The sequence below is a fragment of the Amphiprion ocellaris genome, chromosome 18, assembly GCF_022539595.1.
Source record: "Amphiprion ocellaris isolate individual 3 ecotype Okinawa chromosome 18, ASM2253959v1, whole genome shotgun sequence".
NCBI lineage: Eukaryota > Metazoa > Chordata > Actinopteri > Pomacentridae > Amphiprion > Amphiprion ocellaris.
In genome coordinates, this window is record NC_072783.1 from 1,144,978 (window position 1) to 1,167,311 (window position 22,334).

General features: G+C 42.4%; 1 protein-coding gene across 10 annotated transcripts in view; it reads left to right on the forward strand.

Annotated features, from left to right (window-relative positions):
- The window catches only part of sdk2b (sidekick cell adhesion molecule 2b), a 375,818-nt gene that overhangs the window by 328,481 nt on the left and 25,003 nt on the right, over positions 1 to 22,334 (forward strand). For 6 of the 10 annotated variants that reach the window (XM_055004187.1, XM_055004190.1, XM_055004188.1 and 3 more), the window contains 15 exons: positions 60 to 175; positions 351 to 540; positions 1,872 to 1,970; positions 2,535 to 2,729; positions 3,283 to 3,484; positions 3,842 to 3,945; positions 5,325 to 5,395; positions 5,963 to 6,092; positions 11,051 to 11,107; positions 13,470 to 13,571; positions 14,632 to 14,747; positions 15,140 to 15,326; positions 20,432 to 20,569; positions 20,951 to 21,160; positions 21,956 to 22,081. In XM_055004187.1, coding sequence (XP_054860162.1) covers positions 60 to 175; positions 351 to 540; positions 1,872 to 1,970; positions 2,535 to 2,729; positions 3,283 to 3,484; positions 3,842 to 3,945; positions 5,325 to 5,395; positions 5,963 to 6,092; positions 11,051 to 11,107; positions 13,470 to 13,571; positions 14,632 to 14,747; positions 15,140 to 15,326; positions 20,432 to 20,569; positions 20,951 to 21,160; positions 21,956 to 22,081 — 2,043 coding nt within the window. Of the gene's footprint in view, positions 1 to 59; positions 176 to 350; positions 541 to 1,871; positions 1,971 to 2,534; positions 2,730 to 3,282; positions 3,485 to 3,841; positions 3,946 to 5,324; positions 5,396 to 5,962; positions 6,093 to 11,050; positions 11,108 to 13,469; positions 13,572 to 14,631; positions 14,748 to 15,139; positions 15,327 to 17,771; positions 17,789 to 20,431; positions 20,570 to 20,950; positions 21,161 to 21,955; positions 22,082 to 22,334 lie in introns of those variants that run through there. The other 4 variants (XM_055004189.1, XM_055004192.1, XR_008599389.1 and 1 more) reach the window with 3 other exon arrangements.

The window sequence follows — 22,334 nt, forward strand, 5'->3', positions numbered from 1 at the left end:
GACAAATTAATTTTTCAGAATACATTAAAAACACTTGTCTTTGTCTTTTTGTTTTCCAGTCCCCTCCAGTGGACCCACCAACGTGTCCGCCTTTGCCACCACCTCCAGCAGCATCCTGGTGCGCTGGTTTGAAGTCCCAGAGCCAGACAGGAACGGCCTCATTCTGGGCTACAAGGTCTGTTTGTGCTTTTTTAAAAATGTTTTACAGCTATTCTCCATTTATTCACCGAGCAGTCCAAGACCTCAGGACCTGAAATGTCAGCTGTTTTAAAGCAGTATACAAAGCAGCATGGTGGCAGTTTATGAGTTTCACCCTAAACTTCCTCCCCTCTGTCTCCTCTCTGGATCAGGTGGTGTATAAAGAGAAGGACTCTGACAGCGCCGTTCACTTCTGGACGGTGGAGGGAAACGCCACCCACAGCGTCCAGCTGACCGGTTTGGGGAAATATGTGCTGTACGAGATCCAGGTTCTAGCCTTCACGAGGATTGGAGATGGACGGCCCAGTTCTCCACCCATCTTGGAGAGGACTCTGGATGATGGTAGGGACAGAAACCTGAGCAACAATGAGGAGTACAGTTATGTAAACAAAACAGGAGGAGAATCAGAATCATTTCCCAATGAAATACATACATTTCTATTTTCTTGACTTAGAGTTTCAACCTTCTGAAACCCTCATTTTTTTGCTTCTGGACTCATTTTTCACTGCAATATGAAGTCCTGCACCTCAGTGGAAACAACACAACCATTAATAGAAGTAGAGAGAACTTGAAATCATCGTTCATGTGGTATAACACAGATATAATGCCACAATTTATAAACAAGAGAAAACAAAAGTTGAATTTCGTGCCCAGAAGTGTTACTAATACTGGAAAAATGGTGACTCTACTGTAAATACTACGCATATTTCACTATTTATATTTTTAATTAAATCTGTAATTGTCTCCTATCTGCTCTGTGTAAACACAGCCTGCAGTTCAATCCAGTTCAGCTGAAAAGTTGCTGGATTTTTGTCACGTCTCTTGGTTCCAACTGAGTCACAGATACTATACCATTCAAAAATTTGGGGTCACCCAGGCAATTCCATGTTTTCCATGAAAACTCCCACTTTTATCCATGTGCTAACATAACTGCACAAGGGTTTTCTAATCATCAATGAGCCTTTCTACACCATTAGCTAACACAATGTAGCATTAGAACACAGGAGTGATGGTTGCTGGAAATGTTCCTCTGTACCTCTATGGAGATATTCCATTAAAAATCAGCTGTTTCCAGCTACAATAGTCATTTACCACATTAACTATGTCTGCACTGGATTTATCATTCATTTAATGTTGTCTTCATTTCAAAAACAATGCTTTTCTTTCAAAAATAAGGACATTTCTAAGTGACCCCAAACTATTGAACGATAATGTAACTTCAGAGTTTTGCAGGAAAGTCAGCTTTTTAAAATTTTTTTTACAGAATCTGGTTACTGCAAATGCTTTACTTTTGTCTATTTTTTTTTTTTAAAAAAGACACGAAGAATGAAGTGATTTTGATAAAATATCACAAAATACTGAACCGCACCTCTCATATGATCAGTTCAGAAAGCTGAAAATCCAATAATTCTTGCTGTTTTACCTTTTCTATCTCTGATTAATGCTTTAATTTTGATATTTTTTGAAACCTAACATGCTTTCAAACTTGCTGGCAGGTTCTGGGGTTCAGAGGTTTAAGGCTAAATTTGTTTTATGTTCGAGACCTTCATGTTTTTTTGGAAATTTTCCAAACAGATTTTCTTTTACCTCCTGTAACCTAAATGATGTGAGATATATGCTTAGTTTTAAATGATTTTTAGTCCCCAAATTGGTATATTGTTGCTTCCCTGCAGTTCCTGGACCTCCAGTGGGCATCCTGTTCCCTGAAGTACGGACCACCTCAGTCCGGCTCATCTGGCAGTCGCCCGCTCAGCCCAACGGCATCATCCTCGGTTAGTAACGCACAAAATCCTGTCTTGCTTGGAAATATCTTATTTTATTTCTTGCCTCTGTGTCACTTTTGTTTCGTTGTGATTAGCAAAGTTCTTTCAAACTAGCAAATACTGTGAAAAACAGATTTCTTCCCTTAAATGCGGCGCAGCGCTGGGCCCACAGATGCAGCTCCTGATGACTCCCTACATGCTTCCTAATCTGTTTTTTTCAGCTAAATGGACGAGGCGATATTCGTTGTGGGAAATCAAATCTTGTTATTTTCCGGCGTCGCAGTAAAGGGAGTTGGATTCCCTTGTTAGCTAATAGGGGATTTCCTCGTGAGCGTTTGATTCATTACACATCTGTCGGATAATTTAGCTTAAACCGAACAGTCCGTGTGACAGACCCACACGGTAGCGCAGGAGCAGATGCTGCTGGAATCATGTCAGAGGAGACAAAGCTGTTTTGTAGCACAGCTTGATTTCCTCTTATTGTTAGAACACAAACAACACATGTTCCAGCCTCGATTTCATTCAGCTCCACGTGAAGAAGTAAGGCTGTTTGTCTTGTCCTTTCCCTCCCAGCCTACCAGATCACGTACCACCTCAACTCCACCAACAGCAACACGGCCACAGTGGACGTCCTGAACCCCAGCGCTCGCCAGTACACCGTCACCGGCCTCAAGCCAGAGTCCGTGTATGTGTTCCGCATCACAGCGCAGACCAGGAAGGGTTGGGGCGAGGCGGCCGAGGCTCTGGTGGTTACCACGGAGAAAAGAGGTAACCTTAATGCAGCGGAGCGTGTGGAAGATAATCTACCATGCATATGAAGATAAAAAAGGTGCCTCTGCTAATGATGTTTTGCAAAATGAAGTGCGGTAGTAGCAGAAAAACTAACGCCATGAGCGTACACAGGTGTGCGATCGCAGTAATGACACTACTTGTAGCGAGCTGTGCAAAGCCTTCATGGCACTTAGTTCATCTCCAGTTAACAGTTCAGTAAGCAGATGTGTTTTCTAAAGGAGTGTTTGTGCCCTCTGGGTATTTATTGGAAGCACTCTGATGGAGTTGTGAGAACGAAAAGAGTCCATCTGCTTCCCTCAAGGCATGTTGTGGGGATTGTTTACTCTGCATCTTTCATTCCTCGGCTACTTTTCATTCCATCATCGTCAGATTTTTATTTTTTTTCCTCTCCGTGCACCACAGCCTATGCAAATGTAAGAAGATGTACAGGAATGTTTTATTTGTCATTCGTCACTGGCTGTAATTTACACACAATTTCTCCGACTCTTCTGCTCCCTGACGTCTCGTTTTCTCGCTCTGCTTCTTCCAGCTCGTCCTCAGCCCACCAGCCGTCCCATGGTCCCTCAGAAGGACGTTCAGGCCCGCCAGGTGCTGCTTTCGTGGGAGCCGGGCAGCGACGGATTGTCCCCGGTGCGTTACTACACCGTGCAGCTGAGAGAGCTTCCTGAGAGCAACTGGACGGTCCACTCTGCATCCGTCAACCACGAGGCCTCATCCTACATCGTATCCAGGTAACAGTTTCTGGGACGATTTTCATTCCCTTTGTTGCAACAGATGTTTTCCTGTTTGTTCTCATTAGACACAAAGGAGGATAATAAATGAAACAACGCTAGCTTCTCCCTACTGACACCTTCATTTAAATATTCCCTCAGCTGCGGTAGTGCTGGGAAATCAACACGATCATCATATGGAGTAATGTTTCCAAGGCCTGGAACAGAAACAATGAAAAGACATTTGGCAAATGAGAAAACGTTTTTTCCCATTTTGGTTTAAAATGTACCTTGTTGGTGTCACAGTGAGCTCTTTCTCTTTACTTAACGGTCAAGATTGATGCACATTTCCCTGCTTTTTCCTTCCATCCTCCAAAGGCTGAAGCCCTTCACGTCATACCAGTTCAGAGTAAAAGCCACCAATGACATTGGGGACAGTGAGTACAGCGAGGAAAGTGAAGCCATCACAACTCTACAAGACGGTAAGAGTGACAAAATTAGCAAAATTATCTTTTTATCCACAGAATATACATTTTGTGATTTGATGAGTACATTATCTTGATGTTGAATAAATGGTTCTGTGCTTATTTGCTTTCTTGCCAAGAATTAGATATTGAATTTTGATACCACACGCATATCTGTAAGAAAGTTAGCTTAGCTTAGCATAAAACCTGATGTGAAGGTGGCTTGGATACTACAAAATCGACCAACCAGCACCTTAAAATCACATACAACGATCAGTTATAGCATTAAAACCACTAATGTTTTGTAGATCCTCCTTGTAGACTGAATCCATTGGCCATTGGACCCATTGGAGGGGTCCTATTGTGTCCAGCACTGGGACATTGGACCTACTGAAGGTGTCCTGTTGTGTCCAGCATTGGGACTTTGGCAACCTTTGGGTTTGGTCCCCAGCATGTCACACAGATATTCAGTCTGACTGAGATCTGGGGAGTTTGGAGGGAAGGTCAGCAGGTTTTTGTGGTGTAGTAAGGTGCACTGTCCTGCTTTGGAAGACCTCCGGCATTGGGAAGTTCCATTTCCATGTGGGTGGGGGTGTTGGTTGGTTTGAACCATGTCTAGGTGGTTGGTGCGAGTCAAAATAACACCCGCATGAATGCCAGGATCCAAGATTTCCCATCAGAACATTGCATTTTAACAAGATAAGCCATGTAATTCACTTAACCTGTCTGTGATTCTGACGTTGAGGCTGATTGGTGTGTACGATATTTAACAACATCTCAGTGATGTCCAGATCTGTTTGTTGGTGACTGCAGTGGCCTCATGGAGACAAACTCAGTGTTATTCTACAAATGGTTAAACACATAACAGAGAATAAGCATTTTCTCACAATGTTGAGCCATTTCTTTGAAATATGAAGCAATAATGTGCAGCATGTTTACTGTGGCAAAGTCTCTGATATACTGTGTATATGTTAGATAGGCATTTATAGGTCTAATATTAACACTAAGCTGGAAACAACAGTAAAAGCCTGAGGTATGACTTTGTTGTCTATCGGGATGAAAAGAGTCCGGATGAATTGGCCTTTTGTTGTAAAGCAGACGCTGCTGGCAGAGGAACAGGTGATGTCACATGTACACCATCTGCAACACCGTCAGACCAGAGGGCCGCGTTAAAATGTTGGTGAAAAGAACAAAAGTTTGCCCAGTGATGCTTTACCCAAACTAAAGAAATGTTCCCTGTGCTGCTGTTTCTGACTCATCCATCAGCGGCTCCTCTGTTGCAGCTATTGTGTGTTTATGCTCCATGAATGCCACCGCACACGACTAGATTCAGCGTCGTGAATTGAGCACATTTTCAGGTCAATTTAACTAATTTATCTTATTTTTCACCGCCTCAGCGCCCGACGAAGCGCCCACAATTCTTTCTGTCACGCCACACACGACGACGTCGGTGCTGATCCGCTGGCAGGTAAGAGCAGACGGCCATTTCTGTTTTTATGTCTCATTGTTTGCAAAAATCCATAATCCATTCAAGTCTGAGAAAGTGGCGTCTAATGAGAGAGCTCATCCAGGCCTGTACTTACAGCCGGGTGCTCCACACTTTAACACACACCCTGTTTGTGTTGTAAAAAACACCCTCTCCCACACTCACACCTGAATTAGCAGGTCATAAAGAGGAAAAACAGGAGGCTTGGAGACACAGTTTTACTTTTATGGAGAACACTTGTAGAGTTTATGAGGATAGAGCGGTGCTTGTTTTTTCTCCCCTTCTTCCCCTCTGGGCTTGCTCTCTCTCATGTTCAACCGTGGGGGGATTTCTCTGCATTACTCAACCTGTGGATGAGCTCAGTCAGATTTTTGTTTTTGAAGTGTCTCCAGTGATGATAAGTTAGAGAAAAAACACGGGGTAATAAAGTGGAATTTTACAGTTGAAATCAGCTATTTAGACCTTATTAAACCTGAACTATTGCTCCCTCTCTGGCTTTCTCTGCAGCTTTTGACCTTGACTCCACTTTTTTTCCTTCTCTCTTCGCAGCCCCCCTCTGAGGAGAAAATCAATGGAATCTTACTGGGCTTTCGGATTCGATACCGCGAGCTGCTGTACGACCGTCTCCGCAGTTACATCCATACGCTCAGCAGTGCGTCCAGCTGGGCCGAGCTCACCGGTGAGGAGGAACTGCTGCAAACACAACAACAACAACAGCACCAAATCGCATTGTGCAACCACCTACACCAGGGGTGTCAAACTCATCTTAGTCCAGGTTCCACATTCAGCCCAATTTGATCTCAAGTGTCCCGGACCAGAAAAATCACAGCATAATAACCAAAAAATAACCACAACTGCAAATTTTCCTTTGTTTTAGTTCAAAGTGACAAAAAAAAATAGACAAATAACACAAGCGCAACAAAAAAAAACACAAAACAACAAAAATGACACACAAAACAACAAATACAGCAAAACAAAAAAATGACAAAAATAAGACAAGAAACGCAAGCGAGACAAAATGTAAACAAAATGACAAAAACAAAAAAAATGACAAAAGCATGACAGAAACAACAGAGGTCAGACAAAAAAACAACAAAGACAAGACAAAATATTACAAAAATGAGACAAGCGACACGAAACTAAACAAAAAAGAGACAACAAATTAGAAAAAAGTTACACAAATGAGACGAAAAAACTACAAAAGCGAGAAACAAAACAAAAATGTAACACGAACGGCAAAAGTTAGAAAAAAAAACAACAAAAACGGGACAAAACATTACAAAAATAGATAAGATAAGATAAGTCCTTTATTTCTCCCCACACCAGGGGAAATTTACATTGTTACAGCAGCTTATGTAGCAATAAACATAGTAATAGGAATAAAATGATAATAGAACAGTAGTAATAATATTTACAACATGTACAGGGGTGAGAGATGAGGATGAAATAGTACAGTATTGACACACTGTAAGACAATGACAGTATAAAGTGGCTTAAAAAAAAAAGTTTAAAAGTGCAAAGATGTAGCAGTGCAAGAATGTCAGTGCAAATTTTATGGTTTGGGATGATATGATATGAGTCCAGTTTATGTTAACATCAGCCAGTGATGCTGATGTTGTAAAGTCTTATAGCAGATGGGATGAAGGACCTGCGATAGCGCTCTTTCTTGCAGGGTGGATGTCTCAGTCTGCTGCTGAAGGAGCTGCTTAAAGACCCCACAGTGTCATGCAGTGGGTGAGAGGGATTGTCCATGATGGATGTGAGCTTTGCCAACATCCTCCTCTCACCCACCTCCTCTATGGAGTCCAGGGAACAGTCCAGGACAGAACCAGCCCTCCTGACCTTCTGTTTAGTCTCTTTCTGTCCCTTTCAGTGCTCCCTGCTCCCCAGCAGACCACTGCATAGAAGATAGCAGACGCTACCACAGAGTCATAAAATGTCCTGAGCAGAGTCCTGCACACTCCAAAGGACCTCAGTCTCCTCAGCAGGTGGAGACCACTTTGGCCCTTCTTGTACAGAACCTCTGTATTGTGTGTCCAGTCCAGTTTATTGTTGAGGTGAACACCCAGGTATTTGTATGTGTCCACCATGTCAATGTCCAAACCCTGGATGTTCACCGGTGCAGTCTGGGGTGTCCTCCTCCTGCTGAAGTCCACGATCATCTCCTTCGTCTTACTGGCGTTGAGCTGCAGATGGTTTCGCTCACACCAGTCCACAAAGTCAGAGATGACCATCCTGTACTCCCGCTCGTCCCCTTCAGATACGCACCCAACAATGGCTGTATCATCGGAGAACTTCTGGAGGTGACAGCTCCCAGAGTTGTAGTGGAAGTCCGATGTGTACAGGGTGAAGAGAAAGGGGGAGAGCACTGTCCCCTGTGGGGCCCCCATGCTGCTGACTACCACATCAGACACACAGTCCTGAAGCCTCACGTACTGTGGTCTGTTGGTGAGGTAGTCGATGGTCCAAGCAGCCAGGTGACAGTCTACTCCTGCTCCTTCAAGCTTCACCCTAAGCAGAGAAGGCTGGATTGTTGAAAGCACTGGAGAAGTCAAAGAACATGACCCTCACAGTGCTGCTGGGTTTCTCCAGGTGAGTCAGTGATCTGTGCAGCAGGTAGACCACTGCATCATCCACTCCAATGTTCGGTTGGTAGGCGAACTGCAGTGGATCCAGATACTGGCTCACCTGGGGACGGAGGTTCTTGAGGACGATCCTCTCCATGGTCTTCATCAGGTGAGAAGTGAGGGCCACAGGTCTGAAGTGGTTAGGCTCCCTGGGGTTCCTGGTCTTAGAGACAGGAACCAGGCAGGAAGTCTTCCATAACAGAGGAACCCTCTCCAGACTCAGGCTCAGGTTAAAGATGTGCAGCAGCACCTGACAGAGCTGGTCTGTACAGTCTCTAAGGAGTCTGGAGCTGATTCCATCAGGACCTGCAGCTTTCCTGGTCTTGATCTTTTTCAGTTCACTTCTCACCTGATCAGCTGTTATGGAGAGGCAGGGGGAGGGTGGCAGGGGGAGGGGTGATGGTGGTGGTGGGGGGTGAGACGAGGAGGGGTGATGGGGCTGTATGCGGAGTCCGGAGGTGGTAGAAGACGGGGATGGGAGGAGGGGTGCTGTTGGTGGTGTTGGTGGTAGAGAGCTGAGGTGTGAAGAAGGAGCTGGCTGGTCGGTGCTTTGATGAGAGGGGGGAGGAGTGGGAGCAGAGTCGAATCTGTTAAAGAACAGATTCAGCTCATTGGCCCACTCCTGGCCTCCTGCTGCAGCTCCCCTCTCATGGCCTCTGCTGTAACCAGAGATGGATCTCAGGTCTCTCCAGACCTCCCTTGTGTTATTGTCCTGCAGGTGAGATTCCATCTTGGTCCTGTAGCTGGCCTTGTCCGCCTTGATCTTCTTCTTTATCTCCTTCTGCACCCTCCTCAGCTCCTCTTTGTCCCCAGATCCAAAGACCCTCCTCTTCTCCTTCAGCAGGGCCTTCAGTTCCAGGGACACCCAGGGTTTGCTGTTAGAGAAACACCGTACTTTCCTGGTCGGTACGATGTTCTCTGCACAGAAGTTGATATAGTCCGTAACAGTGTCTGTCAGTGCATCAATGTCCTCCCCGTGTGGACCACACAGCACATCCCAGTCTGTGGTCTCAAAGCAGTCCTGCAGCGCCTCAGTGGCCTCGTCAGACCACTTCTTCACATACCTGGTGGTGGGGGGTTGTTTCTTCACCATAGGTATGTAAATGGGCTGCAGTCTCACCAGGTTGTGATCTGAGTGGCCCAGTGGGGGGAGGGGTGAGGAGCTGTATGCATCCTTGATGTTTGCATACAGCAGGTCCAGGGTTTTATTGTCTCTGGTATGGCAGGTCACGTACTGGGTGAACGTGGGGAGAGTGGCAGAGAGCGATGCATGATTAAAGTCTCCTGAGATGATAATAAGAGACTGAGGGTGAGATGTTTGCAGCTGGGACACTACACTGTGGATGAGTTCACAGGCTGCAGCCGCATCAGCCGAGGGAGGGATGTACACAGTAATGGCTATTACATGTGAATACTCCCGGGGCAGATAGAACGGACGCAGACTGACCGCCAGTAATTCTACATCCTTAGTGCAGAGCTGATGTGTCACGCTAATGTGCCCAGCATTACACCATCTCTCATTCACATACATCGCGAGGCCCCCACCCTTTCTCTTACCACTCTCCCTCGCGTTCCGGTCCGCTCTGACCAGATGGAATCCGTCCAGAGTTAAAAGTGAGTCCGGAGTGAGTTCGTTCAGCCATGACTCCGTGAACATCGTGAGGCTGCTCTCCCTATACTCCCACTGCAGCCTGGTCAGCGCCGTCAGTTCTTCCATCTTATTCGGGAGAGACCTCACATTCCCCATAATCACAGATGGAACGGACGGCTTGTAGCGTCTCCTCTTCTCCCGACGCTTCAGTCCTGCCCGGCATCCTCTCCTCCTTCTGCGGAGCTCAGCTGGGATGTCTGGTCTCTCCCACGACGGCGGCCTGGCCTGGCTCAGCACCAACAGCTGTTCCCGACTGTAAACAATGGAGCCGTGGCTGAACGGGTCACCAGATGTGGATTTAAAAAGTTCCGAAAACAGTAGTAAACAAAGTAGGAGAAGCGCAATTTGCACATCCATGTCTGTCCCGTACGAAAGCATCACACCTACTTGATGAAAAAAACTTAAAAAGGGAAGAAAACTACAAAAATAACTAAACAGACCTACAGTTAACTGGAGCTGCTGTAACTAGCTGCAGCTCTCACGGCGCCATCTTGGAAAAAAAAAAAAGAGACACAAAATGGCAAAAGAACAATCTAGTGTTTTAATTTAGAATTAAAACAACTTGGTCTAGAAATTATTTTTAATTTATAGTTTTACTAATTTGCAATTTGCAGTTAATGTCTTCTTTGGAATTTTTACACTTTGAGGGCCAGATTGGACCCTCTGGAGGACCACTTTTGGCCCACGGACCGCATGTTTGACACCCCTGCCCTACACTATTCAATCCCGAATCAAATACATTTCATCCTGCAGCGCTTCCATCGCTGTGTTTGCATCTGTTGTATTTGTGATCCGAAATGCTGCATTATGAATATAAAGAACTGTAATGGACCTTAAAGAAGCAACAGAAATGGCACATCAGAACTAATTCAGGAAAAAAAATAACTGCAACGTCTGCACTTTGCTTCACGAACACATTCTCAGGACTTCTGAGCCTCCGTCACGCTTGATTATTCCTATGCAGTCTTTATGTGTCAGCAGCACTATGATTTCCATTAGATGAAAACTTTCTCACCAGCCTGTTCTGTTACCAAGATCTCCCCACTGGTCCCAACACTTCGCAGCAAAACATTTCGTCTTGTGATCGGTGGTCATCAGCAGCAGGCTATTATTAGGTTTACTCAGGAGCCACTCTGTTTCTACTGCTCGCTGCAACTCAGCCTATAATTTTACTCTTGTCGAGTCATTCTGCCGCTATGATCACTGTGATTGTGCGGGAGGTTTGATGACAATATTGCTGCCCTTCTCCACAATGAAAATATAACACTTTGAACCGCTAATGCCATTGTCCTGTCTGCTGCCTCCCTCTCATTTTACCTTCTTTTATCACCCTTTTCTTCTCCTGCCTCCCCACCACAGCCCCCTACAGCATCCGAAACCTGAGTGACGCAACCCTGGCGCAGTACGACTTGGACAGTAAGTTCTTGCTTCACTGGAAAAAATGCAACTCTCAAAACAAGAAATAAAAACTTATTTCAAGGAACTTGTACCTTGAAATAAGTGAAAAATCTGCCAATAGAACAAGTGAAAAAGGGCTTGGTAAGATTTCTTGAAACAAGATATGATATTTAGAATATTTAGATCTTAAAAAATATATATATAATATATATATATAATATATAATATAGCTGGGAAAACTTATTTTAAGCTATATTTTACCAGGATTGTCAAGCTTAAGTGTCTTAAAATAAACCAGATATGCTAAAAAAAAAATTGCAGTTTTTCCCTCAAAAATGGATTTTTGCTTTCATGTAACCTCCTCATTTGAGATGTATTAACCCTCCTGCTGTCTTCATTTATGGGCACCAAAAAATGTTGTTTCCTTCTCTGAAAAAAATACCAAAAAATCAGCAAAAAAATTCCCCAAATTTCTGAAATTTTACAAAACCTTCAGGAAGAAAATTCCAATAATTTCTTAAAAATTTCCCTTAAAAGTTTTTTTTTTTTTTTTTAATCCCCCAAATTTGGCAAGAAAATTCTTGTAAATATTTTCAAAAAATTTGTAAAAATCTTCCAAAAAACATCCTAAAAATATCTAAATTGATTCCATATATATCAGTAAAACTTCTAATATTTTCTTTAGGAACATTTTTATGTGAATGCTCTTAAGAAACGTTTTTAACATTTTTTTTTTTTTCCACCAAAAAATGTTCAAAGATTTCCCAAAAATGTTGAAAATGTGGACATCAGAAGTTTCACTGTGAAAATATATTTTTTTCCCACATTTTCAAACTTTAAAATGGGTCAATTTGACCTGCAGGACGACATGAGGGTTAAACTTATTTTGAGTTTTCTTGTAAAATTCAACTCAAAACAAGATAATTTCAAGATTGTTTGACCTAACAAGATATTTGAGGTGCATTGTCTTAAAACAAGTCCCTCCATCTGCTGAAATGTCTCTTGTTAGGTGAATTTATCTTAAATCAAGTGGGATGAGACATTGTGACTAAAAATTAGACAAATAGACTTGGTAAGATTTAGAGTTTTTGCAGTGTTTGTCTCCGTCTCACACACAAATGAGCACTCGGTGACTCCATCCCAGTGAAATTAGGTTAAAAAAAGCTTCTTTTTCTTTGTTTTCCCTCTTGGATCTCACCATATGTCTCAAGTACCCGGCTGCCTTGAATAGCGATACAGGAAAAGCAGTGTCAAGGAAATTAACACAACATTTGGCTGCTTATAATCGCATCGCGTCGGTACAAACATGTCTACCGAGGCCAGTGGAGCGCTTTGTACACACACATTCTTGGACACCGAGTACACAAGCCCGCCTAGTCCAACACACTCTTTGGGTTTGCACATGTCAGCTTATTTGGAAAAGCACTACAAAAGCAGATGGTTGCATATTTTCCCTGTACCTCCACACTGCAGCATTCAACAGCCTCATAATTACAATCTCCCTCCATGAATTTGTGATTGAAATAGAAAAGTGTTCTCAGGGCAAAAGTAATTACATTTACATTATTTAGAAAAGTGGTTGTAAATTCCTTATAGCAGCATTGCAGGGGTGAGTGGCAAGCCAGTGAGGGATCATGACTAATATTTCACTGTCTACTTTAACCCTTGTGTCGTCCTGCGGGTCAAATTGACCCGTTTTAAAGTTTGAAAATGTGGGAAAAATGCATATTTTCACAGTGAAAAAATCCACATTTTCAACATTTTTGGGAAATTTTTGGACATTTTTTTAGTGCAAAAAAAGAAATGTTTAAAAAAAATGTTTCTTTAAGAACATTCACATAAAAATCAACCAAAATCCAGCAAATTTCACTGGATTTTGGTTGATTTTTATGTGAATGTTCTTAAAGAAAATATTAGAAGTTTTACCCATATACATGGAATCACTTTAGATGTTTTTAGGATTTTTTTGGAAGAATTTTACTATTTTTTTGAAAAAAAAAAAAAAAAAAAAAAAAAAAAAAAAAAAAATATATATATATATATATATATATATATATATATATATATAATTTTTATTTTAAAGAATTTTCTTCCTAAAGATTTTGCATTTTTTTTAATGAATTTGGGGAAATTTTTTTTTGCTGAATTTGTGTATTTTTTTCATACAAGGAAACAATATTTTTTGCTGCCAGTAAATGAGGGCAACAGAAGGGTTAACAGATTGGTTGGGGAACGTGGAAGAAATGTATCAGATGCTCAGCTGACCTCCTGACCTTGTGGATGGGAAAATGTGATGCTCCAAACTGGGGATTTAAAGTCTAAAACCAGTGTTTAAAATAATTCCAAACATTGTATCCCCCATTGTTTACCTCTGCCGCAGAGCTCAGTAAACACAAGCGCTATGAGATCCGCATGAGTGTGTATAACGCTGTGGGCGAGGGTCCAACCAGCCCACCACAGGAGGTGTTTGTCGGAGAAGCAGGTATGTCTGCTTTCTGGAATTTATAAACTTATTTTCCACCCGCAGTGCAGATTAGCCTCCCGTCTGATGAAGTGATCTCATTTAGAGGCATGCTAGGATTCTGGGTGTAATTTGTCTTTTCTGTTTGCGATGAAAAGTTTTCAGTTTCAACCCTCTGAATCCCAAAACCCACCAGGAGGTTTTCAAAAAAAAAAGCACCAAAATTACATTATTTAGTAGAGCCAGAAACTGTAAAAAATGAAGGGATCATTGGATTTTCGACTTTTCAAACCATCTGTAATGTGCCGTTCTTTCAGAAAATGTAATTATATTTCACTAAAATCACTTTATTTATACAGTAGACCTGTAGGAGGTTGACATTTGCCTTAAAAATAAATGAAAGGTGTTTGCATGACAGGAAAAACTTGATAAAAATGGAAAGAGGAGCTTATTTCATTTTTAAAAATTTTCAAAAATGAAACATTTACTCTAAACAGATTATGTAAAAAAACTAAAAATGATGTACTTCTTAGTGCAGCCATGAAGCTAAGACTGTCTCAGCAGCAATCAAGAGTTATGTGACAAAAATTAAGGGATTTTTCAGCTAAACTAGGCTGAACTGCAGGCTGTGTTCACACATAGCAGATATAAGACAAGTATGGAAACAAATTTAAAGTGTAAATAGTAAAATATCTGTAACATGCAGTGTCAGAATGCTTTCTAGTGTTGGTGTCACCTGTGGACACTTGAAAAAATGTTGCACATGTAGAAAACAATTTTTTCAATTTTTGTAATATTATAATAACTTTGTTTTACTGCACAGAAAACATTTTTTGAGTTGTCTCTATTTCTAGCTATGGTTGCGCTGGTTCCATTGAGGTGCAGGACTTTATATTACAGTGAAAAATGAGCATACAGTGACTGAAAATAAAGTCAGAAGTAAATAAAACACCCAGAAACTGCTCAGAGGGGTTCAGAGGGTTAAGCTGTAATGCTGCCTGTTCACACTATGAGGATAGCAGTGATATCAGAAAGCTATCCTCTTTTACCATGTGTTTAATTCTCTGATTGGCTGCTCCAGTGCCTACAGCTCCTCCCCAGAATGTGGCCATTCAGTCTGCAACAGCCACCCAGCTGGACGTCACCTGGGACCCTCCACCTGTGGATGCACAGAATGGAGACATCCAGGGCTACAAGGTCAGGTTTTTATCATTTGGTTCTGGAGCAACACATTTCATAGCCCTGCTTTTATAATATAACAATAGTACAATTATACACCGTGTTCCACTTTTATCATTAGATATTTACATCATAAAGACTCACTAGAGACTGGATCTGTTGAATGTTAATCACCACTAAATGGACATTTTTACACTTTCAGCTAACACTGTTTTCCACAGGGGCTTCCAATGAACAGTTTAGTCTGTTGCTCGAGAAAACATTTGCAGGGAATAAAATGAAATTGTGTCTTTCCCTTAAGCAAGTTTGAAATGGGACCGAGTTTTATAGGAGCAGAAATAGCTGTATTCCCTGAGCAGCATCTGAAGGCATGCTTTAATATTTATTTATGCCTGTGGTATTTCATGTAGATTTACTTTTGGGAGTTCCAGCGTAAGAATGAGACGGAGCGTCTGCGGACTCTGTTCATGCCTGAAGGAGGGGTGAAGCTTAAGAACCTGACAGGCTACACCACCTATATGATCAGCATAGCTCCTTTCAATGCTGCCGGGGACGGACCCCGGAGCCCCCCGACCAGGGGACGCACTCAGCAAGCAGGTAAATCTCACTCTACAAATAGATGTGTAAACTTTTTAATTGGTATAATTGACTGGAACTGTCAGGATTAGCGCAATCAAGCAATGTAGCAGAACAAATATTTAGAGTGAATATCCATAAGCTGAGGACAAATGAAGCTTCTTAATTCCTCTTGGTGGATATGGATTATTCCTGCTGCTCCACTCTTTCAGCTATTTCTGCTTTCACACTCTGTCAAAATTGCATCACGTTAAGTTTCAATGTCACTATCATCCAGTGATCTATCTGCCTGTACAATCAGTCCCTAGACCACGTTCTTTAATTTGATTGGAATTCCATCGCTCATCTTTAAACCCGCTGATGAGGAATGCCTTCCATCTCGATCACATTTGATTCTGGTAGCATTATTATTGACAACACAGATCCCGTGAACATTATTCTTGACTCCTCACTGTTGACGATTTGCGTCCCGAGTTGTTTTCTGGTATATCGCTGGTGAATCTTTTCCGTTCTACTGCTTTCAATCCGTTACGTCAACACAGTCTCGACACTTCCTAAATGCAGGAGTTGGTCAGTCCAAGTCATTCTACACACGCTCGGGTCTGATGAGCCTGTGGTAGACCTGTCCCAAACCATGGTGTCTTGTGGTAAAGGACCAAAACACCCAATGATGTTGGGGTACACAGCTGAAGATGTGCCTCATGGTTGTCATCTAGGGGTCACCTCCAACTGCTGGCACCCCAAGAACTGACATGCTGAGCTCAGGATTGGATCTTTTAGTCCTACTGGTGAATCTGAACTGCCGCCAGTCCCTTCAACACAGCAAATTCCCACTACACCTGACGATCCCGCTCCGGTGTCCATGTCATGCACCCAATTACTCAAAAGGACTAAAAAAATCCCCTCCAACCATGGTACACCCAACACTCCAGGTTCTCCTCGCCCATCTCCCAGGAACACGGACATGGGACAATATCTCCAGGCTATAATGGCATCCCTTTAATCCATCAATGCCCACCTGCAGGTGCTGGAGAACACCAACAGAAAGTCCTGTTTTGCCAGCATCTCTCTCTAACCTCCTAGCTGTTGTTTCAGCGTTCTCCTCTTTGCATTGGAAAGACTGCATTTCCCAGTCTTCACTCCAAAGTCCTACAAGAACATAAAAGACCACTAGCAGTAACCAAACTGCAGTGCCTAAGTCCACAGTGTGCCTTCATGCTTCCATTGACTGTACCTAGTCGATCAAGACTCAAAGTCATGTCAAAAATCATGCCCCAAATGGGATTCCAAACTCTATTTGGTCATCAGTTTGATGTCGCTTGGACCGTCAGCTGCCAGATTAAAGATTCACTCCTTCTAAGGGAAATTGCCCAGATCAGAACTTCTGGTTCTGCCTGCTCAATTACCAAGCAGAGCATTAATTTGACTGTACTGTCAGGCCAACTGGCTTTTAGTCCTGTCATAATGGACTCTCCCACATCCAGTTGACTCCATCTGCAAAGCGCTACAAGAGAATAGGCTTAGCTTCATCAACTCTCAGTTCAAGTCATCCCACCTAGAGAACATTTGCCCCTTTCTATCTGGTAACATGCCACTTCTTCACATCCTTATTTCACCAGCCTGTACTTCTACATGTCAGTTTTATACCTCCTCTTATTCCTTCATCCTGAAGTAAACACTCAATTTTTAATAAAAATCTTTTCATTCCCAAATCTTGGGGGCTTGTTCACTTATCACCCACATAAATTCCCTTTTCAGTCCCTCTGCTTCATGGTTGAAATTTCAAAGGTTCAGAAACTTCTTTATTCCTTTGTCTCCTCTTGCTCTACGCTGATAATCATCCTATGTCTAAACCTTGGTTCATTCAGCACTTCAGACAAGCTGCTCAGGTGTGATTTAGGCCCTCAGCTGTACTCAGGTCTCTCCTTCAGAAGCAACTTCTGCACCTGTGAAGTTCACCCTCTGCTAATCAGCTGGGTCGCTAGTCGCCTGCTGCTTTTACATCAGACCTTATTCTAACACTCTAGGTTCCCTCAGCTCAGCGTGTATTGGTGGCGGTTTCTCATTTACAATCTAATTTGACACCATTTGTTCTTGTTCCAACAGTCTTTCTGCTTCTGGCTCTCATTCCTCTTTTTTTTTCCTCCATCCAGTCTCAGGCTCTCTTTTGCCTCTGAACCATTAAACCAACCAAAGGCTCTTGTTTGCTCCAGTCAATCAAGACATAGTTTTCTCACTCACATATTCTGTAGCCAATCAGGCCATTGTTTTCACTCACCAATCAAAGGCTCTAGCCTGCCTCAAACTTTCATTACAATATTTCTTAATCTCTTGATGTCTAGGATTCTTTTGCTAGTCTCCATTTTTGTTATCCAAATTTGATCAGCTTCAGGTTCATGTCATATCTCTGAGCTCAGTTTGTTGTCTGTAACTGCCATCTAACACAACATATCTTATCTCCACTAGAACTGGACCTCACCATGGTAAGATTGCTTTATTTATTGTCTTTGGTGGTCCTGTCCTCATCTACTACCTTAATAGTGTTGTTTCACACTCTGTCTTGGAGTTTACCCTTCAGCATAGTTTTATAAGATTTATTCACTCGCATTCTGTCTCTGTAACTTTCGGTGAATATGGGTATTCCTGCTGCTCTGCTCTCGTTGTCACCTCCGTTTTCAAAATAACTTAAAACTGGATGTTAACGCTCAATATTCAACGTCAATAGTCTGTCTGTCTGCACTCTTCGAACCAATCGGCCTGTAGACCCCATTCTTTAAATTCATTGCACTTCTGTTTCTTTTTTTTCCAAGCAACAGATCATACATCCCTCATCCTTCCCATCTCCACCTCACCCGGGTGGTCCAGGGTATCTCAGCTAGTTTCCATCAGCCATCTGCTAACTTTTCTCCACTTCCAGAGGGTCCTGTCTTCATCTCCTACCTTCATCAACTAGGATTTTGCTCTATGATGTCACTTGTCACCCGCCAAAATACTTTGATTTAGCACATTTCTGCAGCAAACATTAGCTCTCTACTTCATATGATCCCTCATTATTGAAACACGGTAACGAGACGACGAGTAAAGCAGATAAATGAGACTGCTTACATTCATAAGTATGACATTTATTTGTCATATTTATGTACCGGTGGCAGTGCTGATGTTGGTTTGGAGAACCCGGAGAGTCTTCTGTCAAAGTGGAATAGTCAGCCATGAGGAAAGAATTTGATGTGACGATGATGCTAATCATTGTTGTCAGCATGCCAGACGACGTTAGCGGAACCACACACTGAGCATAAGGTTCTAATCAGTCCAGCCATTCTGAACTCATTCGCTGGATCACGTGTTGTGTCTGAAAAGTAGAAGGTATGAAATTTTTGTCAGTGAGTTTTAACTCCGCAGGCATGTTTTATTTAAAGAACAGCCCCGTGCCCTTCTTTCCCTGCTGTCTTTCTTTCGCCTTCGTCTTCCTCTGGCTCAGGGGACTCTCTGCTGTTATCCCCATCTGCAAACATGTCAAAAAAATATTTATCTTCCAGAAACTCCAGTGCGAAGGAACCCATTTTTGGTGTGTTTTACTAATATGTTTCAGACTATTAAAAAGTGAAAAAAAGAAGGTGTTCGCAGCTCCTTGGTTTCCTTCAGAGGAGGAAGCAGATGACAAGCTGGAAGAAGGAGGAGGAGGGTGGAGCATTAGGGAGATAGTTATCCCATCTTTTTAGAAGACAAAGAGGCTTTGTCTACTGCCAGCGTCTCAACTTCTGCTCAACTAGTTTAAAGACGACAGGCCAAACAGTGTTTCAAGCACAGTGGTGTCACAAGCTCAGCCGGCTGTAATGGGGTCTGCAGGCTGAGAATGGTCATTGTGATGGTGAACTGCTGTGACCTGAGTAATGTTGAGCCTTTTAAACTCTATATAGTTTAGCAAAACTGTGCTGTAAACCGAATCAATGCAGCTTAGTTTGTGAACAAGGACACAGGCTTGATCCAAAGCATTCAGGAAATGGATTTTAGCTGCAGAACTGCAACACACGCAATTTTACAATTGTACATCTGGATATGCAGTAAGAAAAGTTCATTTTTTCCAGACACACAGATTAAAAGAGCCTTTAGGTGGCTCAGATGTTAAAATTTCCACACCTGTTGCTGACGTCTAGTAGTGGAGTTTAAAGAGGTTTGTTTTTGAGGTATTGAAGATGAGCTAAGAGGTGGTCCACATGTACTCAAATCATTGTTTTTAAAAGGTTCCATACACTTTCAGACCTATTGTCCTATGGATAATTTGTTCAAACTTAATCTGTACAGTTTTAGAGTTCTAATATAATGAAATGTTATTTGTTAACTGGAAGGTGTAACATTAAAGCTGTTCACATATGAAGATGTTTAAGCTTCAATGCTTCTTTCCTGCTCTCTGTGCTCACGGGTTCTGCATTTTAATACAGCAGAATTCCCAATAAAGCTGCTTTCACTTACATATTTTCTGTTTTTGTTGTTGGACGATGAAATGAGTAGAAATATTGGATTGTAGCCCATTTAGACAGGAAGACGTGAACTGGTTGTCATTTCAGATTCATTTCCAAACTGCTACTTTGCACCGCAGAGGTCGACTGACAAACTATTCAGTGATATTTCCATGTCAAATGATCACTCAAAGAGAAACTTAAAAAAAATCATGCAAAGTACGCAGAGAGAGTCTTCTTCCTGAAGGGGGCCTGGATGACTGTAGCTCAGCTGTGTTTAAAGCTACAGGGCTAAAACCAGGGGTTATATATGATAAAAATTAACAAGTTCTGCAGTATTTTAAGCTAAAACATTGAAAGACACACTCATCTGCATGTTATAGGACCTATGATATATAGTATTTACATACAAATATTGTGGTGGCTAAGTTAAGTATGTAAATCTGCCATACTAGCCCTTTGTCTTGTGGTTATCTGGTTGTGGCCATCCTTTATTATCAGTTCTGTAGATGTTATCTGCTTGTGTTTCCTCCCACACACATATCAGACATTTTTATTGCCACATGTCCAAAGGTTTGCCTCTGAAAACCTTACTTACCTCCTTTCCCATACTTGGTTTATTGACTATTAGCCACCTGTCCATTAAACTCTGACATCTGTGTGTTCCAGCTCCCAGTGCTCCCAGTTTCATTCACTTCAGTGAGCTGACCACCACCTCCGTCAACGTGTCCTGGGGCGAGCCCACCTTCCCTAACGGCATTATTGAGGGCTACCGTCTGGTCTACGAACCCTGCACACCTGTAGATGGTAATGACTCATTCTTAGCCAACTCAGTTTACTTTGCCCAACATGGCTGCTGGCTTCTATGAAAGCTTCATGCACACTGCAAGATATATTTATAAGCTGTGCAATTATCACTTGAAGTTAACTGAACCTGCTCAGAATCTTGTGGTGTGCATTTCTCTCCAGCTATAAGCAAACCATCACATTGACCTTAACAGCTCATATGTCATTTGCAGTCTTTTACATATGTTTTACGTGATGACAGTTGCCAAAATGCAAACATATTTTCCCACTACTAATTCCATCACTGTGTATATGTGTGTGTGTGTGTTTGCATACGTTGAGTGTGCGCCCACATTGCCTGGCCTGTGTAAGACCTGCTCTAAATGTGGTGTGTTTGTCTAGAGTCTTCAGTGGCCTGTGCCGACTGTCTTCACTCCCCCTCCCCCCCAGGCGTCAGTAAGACGGTGACGGTGGACGTGAAGGGGAGCGGCCCCCTCTGGCTCAAGCTCAAAGACCTGGCCGACGGCGTCACGTACAACTTCCGCATCCGGGCCAAAACTTTCATCTACGGGCCCGAGGTGGAAGCCAACATCACCACCGGACCGGGCGAAGGTAGCTGCTGGGAGCTGGTGTTTGGGAAAAATGAGGGTCGATTTAGAATTGCAGGACTTTTTGTATCATAGTCAACATTTTTGCTGTTTTCAGGCCTAGAATGAACCTATAACCAAACACTACACGGTATTTTAGAGAAAGATTCTTCAAAATATTATATATACAACTAAGTAAAATTGAAATGTAAAGTTATTTCTACAGATATTGTAGTAAACCTGTTGACTACTTTCTATTAAATAAGTCAGAAAGCCTTGGAGTCTGGCCAGTCTGTTCTCCAGGAGGAAATGACATCATGTGGAGCAGGTCATGTGATCTGGAATTAACACACTTCCTGGAGAGGTGTTTTTGGAATGGGAAACTTAGTGGAAAGAGATTTAATCTGTTCTTTTCCATATAAAATTTGATATATTGCCAAAAAAGAAATATCTGTCATGATTATCTCACCTTAATAAAAGAACACAATCCAAACTATTTCTGAATCAACTCATTTTATTATTGTTTAGCTCATTAGAAGGTGGTTGGTATTAAATTCAGATGGTTGTTTAGTTGACATTTCAGTGATATCCAGCCATTTTTATTAATAAGTGATTGTTTTCATAATAAAAAAATCTGGAATTTGTAAAGACATGATCATAATGAACATAAAAACATTATTATTATTATTATTATTTTTTTTTTTTTTAAATAAAAACCGTTTGCAAGATACGTCCCATGGACCTCAAAAGTCCCTCAATTACATATTGACCCTAAATCTTCTCAATGTTTTGTCTTCAACTCTTAATTATTCTCTATCAGGAGCCCCCGGACCCCCAGGAGAACCCTTTATAACACGCTACAGTTCGGCTCTGACTATCCACTGGACAAGCGGGGATCCGGGTCGTGCTCCAATAACGCGCTACGTCATCGAGGCCAGACCCTCAGGTGGGTTCCTTCCATGATCACCTCATTAGTAAAAGCTTGGCCTCATGTTAGCTTCTGTGATTAAGGAAAGCAGTTTAAAGTGTCAACATCTGCTGCCCTGGAGTCTGCATCCCCGCTGTTTTAATGGGTTATTGATTCAGGCGCGGCGGTTGAGACGATTGGCATCCTGTTTCAGCCGTGATTGACAGGTCCTGGCAGGGCGATCAGGGTGATGGATAGTGGGGAGGGATGTGTTTCATCGCTTTCTAAGTGA